Raw genomic sequence first — 17,473 nt, forward strand, 5'->3', positions numbered from 1 at the left:
GTAACTCACTCCCGGGTATCTGTTATTCTATATATAAACCCCCCGAACCCCTCGATTAGATTCCAGCCTGTAACTCACTCCCGGGTATCTGTTATTCTATATATAAACCCCCCGAACTGCTCGATTAGATTCCAGCCTGTAACTCACTCCCGGATATCTGTTATTCTATATATAAACCCCCGAACCCCTCGATTAGATTCCAGCCTGTAACTCACTCCCGGGTATCTGTTATTCTATATATAAACCCCCCGAACCCCTCGATTAGATTCCAGCCTGTAACTCACTCCCGGGTATCTGTTATTCTATATATAAACCCCCCGAACCCCTCGATTAGATTCCAGCCTGTAACTCACTCCCGGGTATCTGTTATTCTATATATAAACCCCCCGAACCCCTCGATTAGATTCCAGCCTGTAACTCACTCCTGGGTATCTGTTACTCTATATATAAACCCCCCGAACCCCCCGATTAGATTCCAGCCAGTAACTCACTCCCGGGTATCTGTTATTCTATATATAAACCCCCCGAACCCCTCGATTAGATTCCAGCCAGTAACTCACTCCTGGGTATCTGTTACTCTATATATAAACCCCCCGAACCCCTCGATTAGATTCCAGCCAGTAACTCACTCCCGGGTATCTGTTATTCTATATATAAACCCCCCGAACCCCTCGATTAGATTCCAGCCTGTAACTCACTCCCGGGTATCTGTTATTCTATATATAAACCCCCCGAACCCCTCGATCAGATTCCAGCCTGTAACTCACTCCCGGGTATCTGTTATTCTATATATAAACCCCCCCGAACCCCTCGATTAGATTCCAGCCTGTAACTCACTCCCGGGTATCTGTTATTCTATATATAAACCCCCCGAACCCCTCGATTAGATTCCAGCCTGTAACTCACTCCTGGGTATCTGTTATTCTATATATAAACCCCCGAACCCCTCGATTAGATTCCAGCCTGTAACTCACTCCCGAGAATCTGTTATTCTATATATAAACCCCCGAACCCCTCGATTAGATTCCAGTCTGTAACTCACTCCCGAGAATCTGTTATTCTATATATAAACCCCCGAACCCCTCGATTAGATTCCAGCCTGTAACTCACTCCCGGGTATCTGTTATTCTATATATAAACCCCCCGAACCCCTCGATTAGATTCCAGCCTGTAACTCACTCCCGGGTATCTGTTATTCTATATATAAACCCCCCGAACCCCTCGATCAGATTCCAGCCTGTAACTCACTCCCGGGTATCTATTATTCTATATATAAACCCCCCGAACCCCTCGATTAGATTCCAGCCTGTAACTCACTCCCGGGTATCTGTTATTGTATATATAAACCCCCGAACCCCTCGATTAGATTCCAGCCTGTAACTCACTCCTGCGCATCTGTTGTTTTATATATAAACCCCCCGAATCATTGAAATGAGGAAATGTGTTTTCAAACACTTTATTTTGAGTAAGTACAGTATTGAGTCACTGTTACAAGATCTGTATATTAATGCTTTGAGTGTACAGTACTGTGCTGAGTTAGCCTGATCTCACCCTGGTGTGTGGTTACTGAGCCCCCAACGCGCGCACACACACACACACCACACCCCCCCCCCCCAGGCTCCATTCCCGACCTGTGTTGAGTTAGCCTGATCTCGAGTCGAGGGGAGGGAGGTGAAATAAATCTGCCAGGGTTCCTGCTCCTGTTCACTGTCCAGTGGCTCCTGTTGGAAAGTAAGTGTGTGTGTGTGCACAGCTCCCTCGGGCCTTTGAGGCAAGGTGCCTGGACAGCTGAAGGCACGGCCACCATTGTAGGGGGATGGCCAAGAGGCCAGGGCTGGAGGAGGGCAGAGATCTCGGAGGGGTTGCAGGGCTGGTGGAGGTCGCACATGGGGATGGATGCCAACAGGGTAGCCATTTTGCACACAGCAAGATCCGACAAACTGCAAGATGATGGAACAGGGCGACGGGGCCTCGGTTTAACATCCCCCTGAACAGGGAGACAGGGCCTCGGTTTAACATCCCCCCTGAACAGGGAGACGGGGCCTCGGTTTAACATCCCCCTGAACAGGGAGACGGGGCCTCGGTTTAACATCCCCCTGAACAGGGAGACGGGGCCTCGGTTTAACATCCCCTGAACAGGGAGACGGGGCCTCGGTTTAACATCCCCCTGAACAGGTAGACGGGGCCTCGGTTTAACATCCCCCTGAACAGGGAGACGGGGCCTCGGTTTAACATCCCCCCTGAACAGGGAGACGGGGCCTCGGTTTAACATCCCCCTGAACAGGGAGACGGGGCCTCGGTTTAACATCCCCCTGAACAGGGAGACGGGGCCTCGGTTTAACATCCCCCTGAACAGGGAGACGGGGCCTCGGTTTAACATCCCCCTGAACAGGGAGACGGGGCCTCGGTTTAACATCCCCCCCGAACAGGGAGACAGGGCCTCGGTTTAACATCCCCCCCGAACAGGGAGACGGGGCCTCGGTTTAACATCTCTTCCAATCTCGGCCGATGTTCCCAGTGCAGCGCTCCCTCAGTATTGGCAAGCGGGAGAGTGGGCCTAGATTATGGGCTAGATTACCGGGAATAGAGGCTCGAAACCACAGCCAGAGTGAGAGCAACTGAAGCAATTTTCTTCTGAACACACGGGCTTCACAAACTTCAACCCAAAGTCCTTATTTCACTGAGGAGAGGAGCGAAACAGGGGCCAGGACGCACCCTGTGACGTCAATATGAATAATAATCGAATGGTAATGGTACCAAGAAACCACTAAAACTGGATTGGTAAACAAGTAACTGAAGTTGTCCGGAGGGGTTTCCCTGGCCTGAGAAGCCTGAGGCCTAAGCGGTTACCATTGGCAATGGAGCCCCTCGCCTTGGATTCTCCGTGGGGAAGTTGAAGAGTAGTTGATGGGGGAAAAAAAGTGCAGGCTGCTTTCTCCCGACGTTCGGTCGCTCGGCGGCGGTTGACCAATGGTTAAGGCAGCCAATTGCTGGGGTCAGAGGTCACGGGTCAGAGGCCGAGCAGCTTGAAGGCCTCACTGAAGTCATCAAATTCATACAGCGGCTGTGAGACAGAGAAAACAATCAGAACACTCACTCGGTGTAGGTGCAGTTTTATCTTTGTAAGGGTGTTCGGGCATGAGAGTAATGGGCTTCGATGTTAGTTCGGGGGCTAGAGGGATGGGCTTCGATGGGAGGGTTAGGGGACTAGAGGGATGGGCTTCGATGGGAGAGTTAGCGGATTAGAGGGATGGGCTTCGATGGGAGAGTTAGGGGACTAGAGGGACGGGCTTCGATGGGAGAGTTAGGGGACTAGAGGAATGGGCTTCGATGGGAGAGTTAGGGGACTGGAGGGATGGGCTTCGATGGGAGGGTTAGGGGACTAGAGGATGGGCTTCGATGGGGGAGTTAGGGGACTAGAGGAATGGGCTTTGATGGGAGAGTTAGTGGACTAGAGGGATGGGCTTCGATGGGAGAGTTAGGGGACTAGAGGAATGGGCTTCGATGGGAGAGTTAGGGGACTAGAGGATGGGCTTCGATGGGGGAGTTAGGGGACTAGAGGAATGGGCTTTGATGGGAGAGTTAGTGGACTAGAGGGATGGGCTTCGATGGGAGAGTTAGGGGACTAGAGGGATGGTCTTCGATGGGAGGGTTAGGGGACTAGAGGAATGGGCTTTGATGGGAGAGTTAGTGGACTAGAGGGATGGGCTTCGATGGGAGGGTTAGGGGACTAGAGGAATGGGCTTCGATGGGAGAGTTAGGGGACTAGAGGGATGGGCTTCGATGGGAGGGTTAGGGGACTAGAGGGATGGGCTTCGATGGGGGAGTTAGGGGACTAGAGGAATGGGCTTTGATGGGAGAGTTAGTGGACTAGAGGGATGGGCTTCGATGGGAGAGTTAGGGGACTAGAGGAATGGGCTTCGATGGGAGAGTTAGGGGACTAGAGGATGGGCTTCGATGGGGGAGTTAGGGGACTAGAGGAATGGGCTTTGATGGGAGAGTTAGTGGACTAGAGGGATGGGCTTCGATGGGAGAGTTAGGGGACTAGAGGGATGGTCTTCGATGGGAGGGTTAGGGGACTAGAGGAATGGGCTTTGATGGGAGAGTTAGTGGACTAGAGGGATGGGCTTCGATGGGAGGGTTAGGGGACTAGAGGAATGGGCTTCGATGGGAGAGTTAGGGGACTAGAGGGATGGGCTTCGATGGGAGGGTTAGGGGACTAGAGGGATGGGCTTCGATGGGAGAGTTAGTGGACTAGAGGGATGGGCTTCGATGGGAGAGTTAGGGGACTAGAGGATGGGCTTCGATGGGAGGGTTAGGGGACTAGAGGAATGGGCTTTGATGGGAGAGTTAGTGGACTAGAGGGATGGGCTTCGATGGGAGAGTTAGGGGACTAGAGGGATGGGCTTCGATGGGAGAGTTAGGGGACTAGAGGGATGGGCTTCGATGGGAGAGTTAGGGGACTAGAGGGATGGGCTTCGATGGGAGAGTTAGGGGACTAGAGAGATGGGCTTCGATGGGAGAGTTAGGGGACTAGAGGGATAGGCTTCGATGGGAGAGTTAGGGGACTAGAGGGATGGGCTTCGATGGGAGAGTTAGGGGACTGGAGGAATGGGCTTCGATGGGAGAGTTAGGGGACTAGAGGGATGGGCTTCGATGGGAGAGTTAGGGGACTAGAGGGATGGGCTTCGATGGGAGGGTTAGGGGACTAGAGGGATGGGCTTCGATGGGAGGGTTAGGGGACTAGAGGAATGGGCTTCGATGGGAGGGTTAGGGGACTAGAGGAATGGGCTTCGATGGGGGAGTTAGGGGACTGGAGGGATGGGCTTCGATGGGAGAGTTAGGGGACTAGAGGGATGGGCTTCGATGGGAGGGTTAGGGGACTAGAGGGATGGGCTTCGATGGGAGGGTTAGGGGACTAGAGGAATGGGCTTCGATGGGGGAGTTAGGGGACTGGAGGGATGGGCTTCGATGGGAGAGTTAGGGGACTAGAGGGATGGGCTTCGATGGGAGAGTTAGGGGACTAGAGGGATGGGCTTCGATGGGAGAGTTAGGGGACTAGAGGGATGGGCTTCGATGGGGGAGTTAGGGGACTGGAGGGATGGGCTTCGATGGGAGAGTTAGGGGACTGGAGGGATGGGCTTCGATGGGAGAGTTAGGGGACTAGAGGGATGGGCTTCGATGGGAGAGTTAGGGGACTAGAGGGATGGTCGCATTTCAGCCGACTCTTTTCTACACAGACGAGTCCCAGCCTACTTAGTATTTCCTGATGCTTATAACAGGCCAGAAACCACAATGTCAGAGAGCTGGGAGTGAGTTCTGTGTCCACCCATGGAGGAATACAAGGAGCGGTGGAACAAGGTGAGGAATCTTGGAACATGACTTATTTCTCTCCACGTGGGGGGGGCCTCGGAAGTTTACTAACCAGCAGAATCCGCCGAAGTAAGCGGCTTAATCGAACGGAATTCTCATGCAGACCATCCCAAGCCTTGAAAACCTTTTCGTTTGTTGCCACAAAGGTGTTCCAACAGTAAAAATAATCTTTAAAAAAAACGAGGAACGCATGGGTTAGATACAGAGTAAAACTCCCTCTACACTGTCCCATCAAACACTCCCAGGGCAGGTACAGCACAGGTTAGATACAGAGTAAAGCTCCCTCTACACTGTCCCATCAAACACTCCCAGGGCAGGTACAGCACGGGTTAGATACAGAGTAAAACTCCCTCTACACTGTCCCATCAAACACTCCCAGGGCAGGTACAGCATGGGTTAGATACAGAGTAAAGCTCCCTCTACACTGTCCCATCAAACACTCCCAGGGCAGGTACACCACGGGTTAGATACAGGGTAAAGCTCCCTCTACACTGTCCCATCAAACACTCCCAGGGCAGGTACACCACGGGTTAGATACAGAGTAAAGCTCCCTCTACACTGTCCCATCAAACACTCCCAGGGCAGGTACAGCACGGGTTAGATACAGAGTAAAGCTCCCTCTACACTGTCCCATCAAACACTCCCAGGGCAGGTACAGCACGGGTTAGATACAGAGTAAAGCTCCCTCTACACTGTCCCATCAAACACTCCCAGGGCAGGTACAGCACGGGTTAGATACAGAGTAAAGCTCCCTCTACACTGTCCCATCAAACACTCCCAGGGCAGGTACAGCACGGGTTAGACACAGAGTAAAGCTCCCTCTACACTGTCCCATCACACACTCCCAGGGCAGGTACAGCATGGGTTAGATACAGAGTAAAGCTCCCTCTACACTGTCCCATCAAACACTCCCAGGGCAGGTACAGCACGGGTTAGATACAGAGTAAAGCTCCCTCTACACTGTCCCATCAAACACTCCCAGGGCAGGTACAGCACGGGTTAGATACAGAGTAATGCTCCCTCTACACTGTCCCCATCAAACACTCCCAGGGCAGGTACAGCACGGGTTAGATACAGAATAAAGCTCCCTCTACACTGTCCCATCAAACACTCCCAGGGCAGGTACAGCACAGGGTTAGATACAGAATAAAGCTCCCTCTACACTGTCCCATCAAACACTCCCAGGGCAGGTACAGCACGGGTTAGATACAGAGTAAAGCTCCCTCTACACTGTCCCATCAAACACTCCCAGGGCAGGTACAGCACGGGTTAGATACAGAGTAAAGCTCCCTCTACACTGTCCCATCAAACACTCCCAGGGCAGGTACAGCACGGGTTAGACACAGAGTAAAGCTCCCTCTACACTGTCCCATCACACACTCCCAGGGCAGGTACAGCATGGGTTAGATACAGAGTAAAGCTCCCTCTACACTGTCCCATCAAACACTCCCAGGGCAGGTACAGCACGGGTTAGATACAGAGTAAAGCTCCCTCTACACTGTCCCATCAAACACTCCCAGGGCAGGTACAGCACGGGTTAGATACAGAGTAATGCTCCCTCTACACTGTCCCCATCAAACACTCCCAGGGCAGGTACAGCACGGGTTAGATACAGAATAAAGCTCCCTCTACACTGTCCCATCAAACACTCCCAGGGCAGGTACAGCACAGGGTTAGATACAGAATAAAGCTCCCTCTACACTGTCCCATCAAACACTCCCAGGGCAGGTACAGCACGGGTTAGATACAGAGTAAAGCTCCCTCTACACTGTCCCATCAAACACTCCCAGGGCAGGTACAGCACAGGTTAGATACAGAGTAAAGCTCCCTCTACACTGTCCCATTAAACACTCCCAGGGCAGCTATATTACGAGTTAGGAACAGGAGGAGGCCCATTCAGCCCCTCGAGCCTGTTACACAGGAACAGGAGGAGGCCCATTCAGCCCCCTCGAGCCTGTTACACAGAAACAGGAGGAAGCCATTCAGCCCCCTCGAGCCTGTTACACAGAAGCAGGAGGAGGCCATTCAGCCCTTCGAGCCTGTTACACAGGAACAGGAGGAGGCCATTCAGCCCCTCGAGCCTGTTACACAGTGTAATGAAATCTGTTTGTCTTGATCCTGTATTCGTTTTGCACTCATGTATATTACCCTCCCCCACTGTGTATAGTTTCACTTCCTCTTTCCCGACTAACCTGGGAGGTTCCAGGCCTTGGCTCTTGGCTCCACCCCTGCCTTCTCTTACATAAAGATCCCAGGATCTATATGACTCATTCCTGTGAACCAGTCGGCGTGTTGAGATGTTAGCTCTGATCTTAGTGATTAAAAGCCAACTTGTTTAAGTCCATAACTTCTAGTTTTGTGGTTATTGAAGGCCCATCAATTTTAATCACTAAAGAATACTAGGATGGATCGACTCCTAAAACCAGAGCATCTGGACTTGGATCCACATTCAGCTGAAGCATCAAATCAATTTGGACACTGGCTCAAATGCTTCGAACACTTCGCGGGGGCCTCATCCGCTAGCGAGGTAGATAAACTGAGTCTACTGACTACTCGCGTAAGTCATCGGATTTATTCGTTCATCCGGGACGCCACCTCTTACACGGAGGCCATCACTATCCTGAAGGCCCAATACCAGAGGCCGGTAAACGAAGTGTACGCCAGACATCTGCTGGCTACACGCAGGCAGCGACCAGAGGAATCAATGGACGATTTCTTACAGGGCCTAAAGGACCTGGTCCGGGACTGTAACTGCAAGGCCGTGACGGCCAACGCGTACTCTGACGAATTGGTCCGTGATTCCTTCATCACGGGCCTCAAATCGAATTATATCCGGCAGAGACTGCTGGAGAAGGAGGTCCTGGACTTAAAAAAGGCAGTGGCCACTGCGCAATCGCTGGACGTGGCCCAGAAAAACTCTGACTCTTATTCTTCCGGCCATGCGGCCCTCACCGCCTCGTGCGCGCCGAGGGGGCCGCCATCTTGGAATCAGCCATCTTCCCCATCCAGGTCTCAGACCAGCTCTACGCCGCCGGAGTCCCCACACAGAAGTTCACCCAGGAGTCCTACTACAGCAGCAATGTCTCGAGGCCCGAAATGCTACTTCTGCGGCCAGGCCAAGCACCCCAGACAACGATGCCCAGCGAAGGACGCTACATGCTTCAAATGTAAGAAAAAGGGGCATTTTAGCAAAGTCTGCAGGGGGAATCCGATTTCCAACTCCGTCACCGCCTCGTGCGTTCTGTGCGGGCCGCCATCTTGGGATCCGCCATCTTTTCCCGACTCAACGGCCGCCCAGGGCCCAACAGTGGCTTTGATCACGGTGGATCAATCCAGGCCACACCCGTTGACAAAATCCATGATGGACATACAGGTAAACGGGAATTTAACGAAATGTTTAATTGACTGTGGGAGTACCGAGAGTTTTATCCACCCTAGCCTGGTACGGTGGCACTCATTAACGGTAACCCCTACACGGAGCAGAATTGCTATGGCTGCTAAGCCCCACACTTCGGACATTTTGGGCTACTGTGTGGTAACACTGACTGTAAAAGGCACGGACTACAAGGATTTTAAACTCCTCGTGATGCCAGAACTCTGTGTTAATGTAATCTTGGGCCTGGACTTCCAGTGCCACCACAAAAGTGTCACGTTAGCATATGGCGGGTCCCAGCCGCCACTCACAGTCTGTGGCCTATCAACCTTAAAAATCAGCCCGCCCTCTTTATTCGCTAATCTCGCTCCGAACTGTAGGCCCATAGCGACCAAAAGTAGACAGTACAGTCTGGAAGACAGACACTTTATCAAGGCGGAAGTGGACAGACTCCTGCGGGAAGGCATTATTGAATGCAGTACCAGTCCGTGGCGTGCCCAAGTAGTCATAGTTAAAAATAGCGAAAAGAAACGGATGGTAATTGACTACAGCCAGACTGTTAATATTTATACCCAGCTGGCCGCCTACCCTTTACCCCGATTATCAGAAATGGTCAACCAGATTGCGCAATACCGAGTCTTCTCGACTATCGACCTCAAATCCGCGTATCACCAGCTCCCCATTAGAACGGAGGACCGCCCATACACCGCCTTCGAGGCGAACGGGCGCCTCTACCATTTTCTCAGAGTGCCCTTTGGGGTAACAAATGGGGTCTCTGTCTTCCAACGTGAGATGGACCGCATGGTTGACGAGAATAAACTACAAGCTACCTACCCCTATCTGGACAATGTCACTATCTGCGGGCACAACCAGCAAGACCACGATCTAAATCTTGCGAGATTTTTAAAAACTGCCCTAAAGCTGAATCTAACCTACAACGAAGACAAATGTGTCTTCAACACAACCCGTCTCTGTATCCTCGGCTGTGAGGTGGAAGATGGGGTAATTGGACCGGACCCTGACCGATTACGCCCCCTAAAGGAACTGCCCCTGCCACACAATCCCAAAGCTTTAAAAAGGTGCCTGGGATTTTTTTCGTATTATGCCCAATGGGTGCCCAATTACTCTGATAAGGCCCGACCCCTCATTAAATCGACGTCCTTCCCACTATCAGCTGAAGCTTGGGAGGCTTTCACCAGTATTAAACAGGACATTGAAAGGGCTGCAGTGTGTGCAGTGGACGAATGCATTCCCTTTCAAGTCGAAAGCGATGCGTCAGACTTTGCCTTAGCTGCGACCCTCAATCAGGCTGGGAGATCTGTGGCCTTCTTCTCCCGAACCCTTCAGGGACCTGAAATCAGGCACTCTTCTGTCGAGAAGGAGGCACAGGCTATAGTGGAGGCAGTGCGGCACTGGGGACACTACCTAGCCGGCAAACGTTTCACCCTGCTCACTGACCAGCGGTCGGTGGCTTTCATGTTTAATAACAAAGGGGGAAAATCAAGAATGACAAAATACTCAGGTGGAGGATCGAACTATCCACGTTGGACTATGATATTGGGCCAGAAATTCCAGAACGGGGCTTGCAGCGCGTGCAAGCCCCGTATTTGCACTTCCCCCGCGCTCCTGCCGATCAGCTCCAGGGACGCCTGCACTTGCAGAAACTGAAAGAAGAATCCCGGGCAGCGTATGACGTCACGCCGCCCAGGAGTGCAGCCAGCGCGGAGCCAGGAGCGTGCAGTGTAAGTGAGACACGCCCCTTGAGGTCTCAGTTTCACTGGACACGCCCCCAATGTTTCTGTCAAGCTGCTTTGCTTTTTTACATGCAAAGCAGCAGTTTAAATAGGTTTTTGGAAGTTTTTTGAAGATTTTGGTAACTTTTATAAACTTTTTAAAATATTTACATTATTTTGAGTAATCTGAAGTAGTTTTAAAGAGAATTAAAGCAATTTAAAGACTTTTAAAAGCCCTAAAAGAATTTTTTAAATTCCATTTATTTATTTAGCAATGTCGTCGTCATACGTGTCTTCACACTGTTCCCTTTGGGGAACTGTATGAAGTGGTGGAAGGATTTATGGCCATGATTAACGCTCATTCCGTGACCGTAACCATCTTTGAACCAGCCATTAGGGCGGTTAGTCCTATGGCGGGAGGGTTTTACGGGCTCCCACAAGCTATACAAGGAGGGGGGGCCACCCACACCCACGGACGCAAATATCCCACTGGATGTCAACCCAGAATTTAGAGCCAGAGCTCCGACTCCACTTGCCGGGACTGTCTGGAGCGGGGTTCGAAACCCTACCCTGATCTGGCCCAGCGGCGGGGATCCTACCACTGTGACAAAGGCCCAATCCGATTAGCAACGTGAAATGGCAGCATAGGGCTCCAGTCACGGGGAGGGAAAAGGCGCAGGAAACGTATGGGTGTCACCTTTTGTGCGGAGTGGGCCTTTTGCGTAGCAGTAAGCATCCCCGCCGCTGGGCCAGAAGGAGTAGGGTTTTGAACCCCACTCCAGACAGTCCCGGCAAGTGGAGTCGGAGCTCCAACTTTAAATTCTGGGTGGACATCCAGCGGGATACTTGCGTCCGTGGGTGTTGGTGGCCCCCCCCCCCCCCTTCAGATGGGTTGTGGGAGCCCGTAAAACCCTCCCGTCATAGGACTAACCACCCTAATGGCTGGTTCAAAGATGGTTACGGTCACGGAATGAGCGTTAATCACGGCCATAAATCCTTCCACCACTTCATACAGTTCCCCAAAGAGAACAGTGTGAGGATACGTCCGATGATGACCTCTTGCGCAATGCACCTCCTTGGACCCTCAGTCGCAGATGCGAGGGGGCAAGTCGTGCAATTGTTAAATTTTTTATTTTATTGACGTGTAAAATGTTGGCCCAATAATTCCCTTCCAAATGCGCTAGTACGGTCGGGGTACTTACGCATCTGGCCGGATGAAATGCCGGTTTTCAGCATGCACAGTGCATGTGGGGAAAACCGGCATTTCCTGTCTGAACGAAGGGGTTCAGAGGCAGAACGCGTGCGCAGTATAATTCGCCGCTTTCATTAATGCTTTCAGTGAGGTCCAGTCATTACAACTTAAACACGAAAAAAGCATGGGTACAGTTGCTACAGAGGCTGCGGAGGAAGATATTTCTTATCGTGGAGCTTCTGAAAGTATGTATGTCTGTATATATTCCTTTGCGTGTTATGTATATATTCCTTTACTTATGTGTATGAATGTATTATTTAATTATGACTTTCAGAGAAAGTAACTTATTGGAAAATCATAATTAAAAACATACATTCATACACATTAGTAAAGGAATATAAAACATACATACATATACGTTAAGGAATATATGTGGACATACATACATAACTCATTCTCACATTCCATTCACACAGCCACAATTGCTCCTTCTACCTACCGTTCTGAAAACCCTTTTTAAAAAAAAAAAAAAAATTTAAACTTTTAAACTTACTTAAAATTTCTTAAAATAACTTCCCTCCCTTTCCCAAACAAAAATATTGCATTTCAAAAGCTCCACGATAAAATATATCTTCCTCTGCAGCCAATGAACAACTTTACACTTGCTTTTTTCAAGTGTAACTTCTAAGGACTTAACCTCACGGATTTCATGAATGAAATCCACGAAGTTCACTGCGCAAGCGCTGCCTGTGCAGTCGCACGCGCTCGAGGTCTGGAAATGCCGGCGTTCCCCGCATGCGCTGTTCATGCTGAACGCCGGCATTTCCAACGGCCAGAAGCGTGAGTAAGCCGACCGCACTCACGCTGCTGGCCTGGAATTTCTGGCCCATTATGTACAGGCCGGGAGCCCTTAATGAACCCCCAGACGCCCTATCGCGGGGAATGTGTGCCAGCGTTCATACGGACAAATTACAGGGTCTCCACAACGACTTCTGTCACCCGGGGTCACCCGACTATAACATTTTATAAAGTCCCGCAATCTGCCCCACTCCATCGAGGAGGTCAGGGCAATGACCAGAGCCTGCCGCATCTGAGCAGAATGCAAGCCTCGTTTCTACAGGCCTGACCGTGCACATCTTATCAAAGCCACACGGCCATTCGAGCGCCTAAGTCTGGACTTCAAGGGACCCCTTCCCTCTGCCGACCGTAACGTATACTTCCTCAATATCATTGATGAATATTCCCGCTTCCCCTTTGCCATTCCCTGCCCAGACATGACCAGTGCCACGGTCATCAAGTGTCTCTGTAATCTATTCTGCATGTTTGGCATGCCGAACTACATACACAGCGATAGGGGGACGTCATTCATGAGTGACGAGCTGCGCCAGTTCTTGCTCTCGAAGGGGATAGCCACTAGCAGAACCACTAGCTACAACCCCCGGGCTAATGGGCAAGTGGAAAGGGAGAATGCTACTGTTTGGAAGACTGTCACGTTAGCTTTAAAGTCAAAAGGCCTTCCGACCTCCCGCTGGCAGGAAGTCCTCCCAGACGTGCTCCACTCCATAAGGTCTCTGTTATGTACTGCCACTAACGCTACCCCTCACGAAAAGATGTTCGTTTTCCCCCGGAAATCCACCTCGGGCATATCTCTACCCGCGTGGCTGACGTCTCCGGGGACAGTACTATTGCGGAAGCACGTGAGAGGCCATAAAACGGACCCCCTTGTGGAAAAGGTACAGCTCCTCCATGCAAACCCTCAGTACGCCTATATCAAATACTCTGACGGGCGAGAAGACACTGTTTCCATAAAAGACCTCGCTCCCTCGGGGAGCGAACGATGGGAGACTACCCGATGAAGACCTACACTACAAAGAGACAGGACGCCCAGAGGTATCAATACCCAACTTTAACCTGGAGGACACTGCAGATAACCTGGAAGACACTGCGGAGGCCCGGACAGCGGAGGAACCAGAATCCACTCCCCTAGAGGCACCCCAACCGGCTTTGCGCCGATCACTGAGAACCGCAAAACCTCCTGACAGACTCACTTATACCAACTTTTAAGAAACATCACCCCGATGGACTAAATCTATAGAAGGGGTGAATGTAATGAAATCTGTTTGTCTTGATCCTGTATTCGTTTTGCACTCATGTATATTACCCTCCCCCACTGTGTATAGTTTCACTTCCTCTTTCCCGACTAACGTGGGAGGTTCCAGGTCTTGGCTCTTGGCTCCGCCCCGACTTCTCTTACATAAAGATCCCAGGATCTGTATGACTCATTCCTGTGAACCAGTCGGCGTGTTGAGATGTTAGCTCTGATCTTAGTGATTAAAAGCCAACTTGTTTAAGTCTATAACTTCTAGTTTTGTGGTTATTGAAGGCCTATCACACAGAAACAGGAGGAGGCCATTCTGCCCCTCGAGCCTGTTACACAGGAACAGGAGGAGGCCATTCAGCCCCTCGAGCCTGTACACAGGAACAGGAGGAGCCATTCAGCCCCTCGAGCCTGTTACACAGGAACAGGAGGAGGCCATTCAGCCCCTCGAGTCTGTTACACAAGAACAGGAGGAGCCCATTCAGCCCCTCGAGCCTGTTACACAGGAACAGGAGGAGGCCATTCAGCCCCTCGAGTCTGTTACACAAGAGCAGGAGGAGGCCATTCAGCCCCCTTGAGCCTAGCTTCCCATTCAATCACATTATGGCTGATCTGTATCTTAACTCCATTTCCCCTCCTTTGCTCCATATCCCTCGATATTCTTACCCAACAAAAATCTATCGACCTCAGTCTTGAAAGCTCTAATTGACCCCCAGCCTCAACAGCTTTTCGGGGAGAGAGTTCCAGATTTCCACCACCCTTTGTGTGACGAAGTGCTTCCTGACATCACCCCTGAACGGCCTGGCTCTAATTTTAAGGTTCCGCCCCCTTGTCCTGGATTCCCCTCACCAGAGGAAATAGTTTCTCTCTCTCGACCCGATCGAATCCTTTAATCATCTTCAAAACCTCGATTAGATCAATTAACCTCTATACTCGAGGGAATACAGAGTGAAGCTCCCTCTAATTCTCTCTCTCTCTCTCACTCTCCATCACTCTCCCTGTCTCTCTCTCTCGTTCTCTCTCTCTCTCTCTCTCTCTCTCTGTGTCTCTGTCTCTCTCTCTGTCTGTCTCTGTCTCTCTCTCTCTCTCTCTCTGTCTCTCCCTCCCTCCCTCCCTCCCTCCCTCTCTGTCTCCCTCTCTGTCTCCCTCTCTGTCTCCCTCTCTGTCTCCCTCTCTGTCTCCCTCTCTGTCTCCCTCTCTGTCTCCCTCTCTCTCTCTGTCTCTCTCTCTCTGTCTCTCTCTCTCTGTCTCTCTCTCTCTGTCTCTCTCTCTCTCTCTCTCTGTCTGTCTCTCTGTCTCTGTGTCTCTCTCTCTCTCAGGAGCCCTTCTCGAGGACCAGTCACCAAGCCCCGCCCTTCCCCACCCCCAGCCACTGACCTTTATAGGTCATGACCCCCAGCCCGACCCCAGCCTGATGAAGCCGGCGGAGCCCCTCGGGCTGCAGTGTCTTCTCGCCGCAGTAGTAGAGCCGGGCCACGAAGAGGCGGAGGTGGAGGTTGGGGTGGGTCCTCAGGTAGTCGGCCACCCGCACCGCGCACTCGTAGCAGGGGCTCCAGGAGCTGAACCAGGTCAGCCGGTAACTGCGGCAGGGGTCCAGCTCCCAGCCCCTCAGGTAGCGCAGGAACAGCATCTCGGCGTGGCAGCCCGGCTTGTTCCTCAGGAAGCCAAAGTCCAGCGAGCTGGAGCTGGCGCTGTCCCGCCGCTTGACGATGTAGCACATGTAGGTCTCGTGCCTCCCCTTGGCCCAGCGCATGTTCCTGAAGTGGTACAGGAACTTCTTCTTCTTCATCAGGCAACTGCAGAGTGAGAGATAGACCCCAGTGTTAGATACCAAGTAAAGCTCCCTCTACACTGTCCCATCAAACACTCCCAGGGCAGGTACAGCACGGGTTAGATACAGAGTAAAGCTCCCTCTACACTGTCCTATCAAACACTCCCAGGGCAGGTACAGCATGGGTTAGATACAGAGTAAAGCTCCCACTACACTGTCCCATCAAACACTCCCAGGGCAGGTACAGCACGGGTTAGATACAGAGTAAATCTCCCTCTACACTGTCCCATCAACACTCCCAGGGCAGGTACAGCACGGGTTAGATACAGAGTAAATCTCCCTCTACACTGTCCCATCAAACACTCCCAGGGCAGGTACAGCACGGGTTAGATACAGAGTAAAGCTCCCTCTACACTGTCCCATCAAACACTCCCAGGGCAGGTGCAGCACGGGTTAGATACAGAGTAAAGCTCCCTCTACACTGTCCCATCAAACACTCCCAGGGCAGGTGCAGCACGGGTTAGATACAGAGTAAAGCTCCCTCTACACTGTCCCATCAAACACTCCCAGGGCAGGTACCGCAATTTGTTGTGATCTGCAATGCGCTGCCTGAAAGGGTGGTGGAAGCAGATTCAACAGTAAATTTCAATTTTTTTCAAATACTTGAAAAGGAACAAATTGCAGGGCTATGGTGGAAGATAAGGGGTTGAGGGTAGTGGAACTCATTGGGAGCTCGAGCGAAGAGCCTAGGTGCATTACAGTAACTCACCACCAGGATGCAGCACTGCGCCTTATTCCATGTGTAATACAGTGACTCACGACCAGGAGGCAGCTTTGCTCCATGTCATAGAATCATAATGGCACAGAATCATAATGGCACAGAAGGAGGCCATTTGGCCCCTCAAGGGGGCCCATGTACAGGGTGTAATACAGTAACTCGCCACCAGGAGGCAGCTTTGCTCCATCTACATATAAATTGGGCTAACCAAATTAGTAACACTGGAGGAGGAATTCCTAGAGTGTTTACGGGATGGTTTCCTGGACCAATATGTCGAGGAACCAACGAGAGATCAGGCCATCTTAGACTGGGTATTATGTAACGAGAAAGGATTAATTAACAATCTTGTACGAGGCCCCTTGGGTCGGAGCGATCATAATATGATAGAATTCTTCATTAAGATGGAGAATGAAATAGTTGACTCAGAGACTCGGGTCCTGAATTTAAACAAAGGAAACTACGATTGTCTGAGGCGCGAGTTGGGTAGGATTGATTGGGGAATGTCACTCAAAGGGTTGACTGTGGATAGGCAATGGCAAACATTTAAAGATCGCATGGATGAACTACAGAATTTGTTCATCCCAGTTTGGCATAAAAATAAAGCAAAAAAGGTGACTCAACCGTGGCTAACAAGGGAAATTAGGGATAGCATAAGATCCAAGGAGAGGACATATAAATTGGCCAGAAAAAGCAGTAAACCTGAGGATTGGGAGCAGTTTAGGATTCAGCAAAGGAGGACAAAGGGATTAATTAAGAAAGGGAAAATAGAATATGAGAGTAAGCTTTCAGGGAAAATAAAAACTGACTGTAAAAGCTTTTAAAGATATGTGAAGAGAAAAAGATTGGTGAAGTCAAGCGTAGGTCCCTTGCAGTCAGAATCAGGGGAATTTATAATGGGGAACAAAGAAATGGCAGACCAACTAAATACATATTTTGGTTCTGTCTTCACAAAGGAGGACACAAATAACCTCCCAGAGATGTCGGGGAACATAGGGTCTGATGAAAGGGTGGAACTGAAAGAAATCAGTATTTGTAGGGAAATGGTGTTAGGAAAATTGATGGGACTGAAGGCCGATAAATCCCCAGGGCCTGATAATCTACATCCTAGGATACTTAAGGAAGTGGCCCTAGAAATAGTAGATGCTTTGCTGATCA

The 17,473-nt window shown here is 50.9% G+C and overlaps 1 protein-coding gene across 1 annotated transcript; it reads right to left on the reverse strand.

Moving 5' to 3' along the window:
* Positions 1-1,471: 1,471 nt before the first annotated feature.
* On the reverse strand, positions 1,472-15,567 carry aicda (activation-induced cytidine deaminase). The gene is made up of 3 exons (XM_085976771.1): positions 15,147-15,567; positions 5,426-5,541; positions 1,472-3,064 (listed from the first exon to the last, which is right to left on the reverse strand). The coding sequence occupies exons 1-3, from the start codon at positions 15,556-15,558 to the stop codon at positions 3,011-3,013; spliced, it is 582 nt and encodes a 193-aa protein (XP_085832897.1). The 5' UTR covers positions 15,559-15,567; the 3' UTR covers positions 1,472-3,010.
* Positions 15,568-17,473: the final 1,906 nt, after the last annotated feature.

Source organism: Somniosus microcephalus, unplaced genomic scaffold (assembly GCF_052327205.1).
Source record: "Somniosus microcephalus isolate GS21.2 unplaced genomic scaffold, FLI_Smic_1.0 unresolved_chr3, whole genome shotgun sequence".
Taxonomy (NCBI): Eukaryota; Metazoa; Chordata; class Chondrichthyes; order Squaliformes; family Somniosidae; genus Somniosus; species Somniosus microcephalus.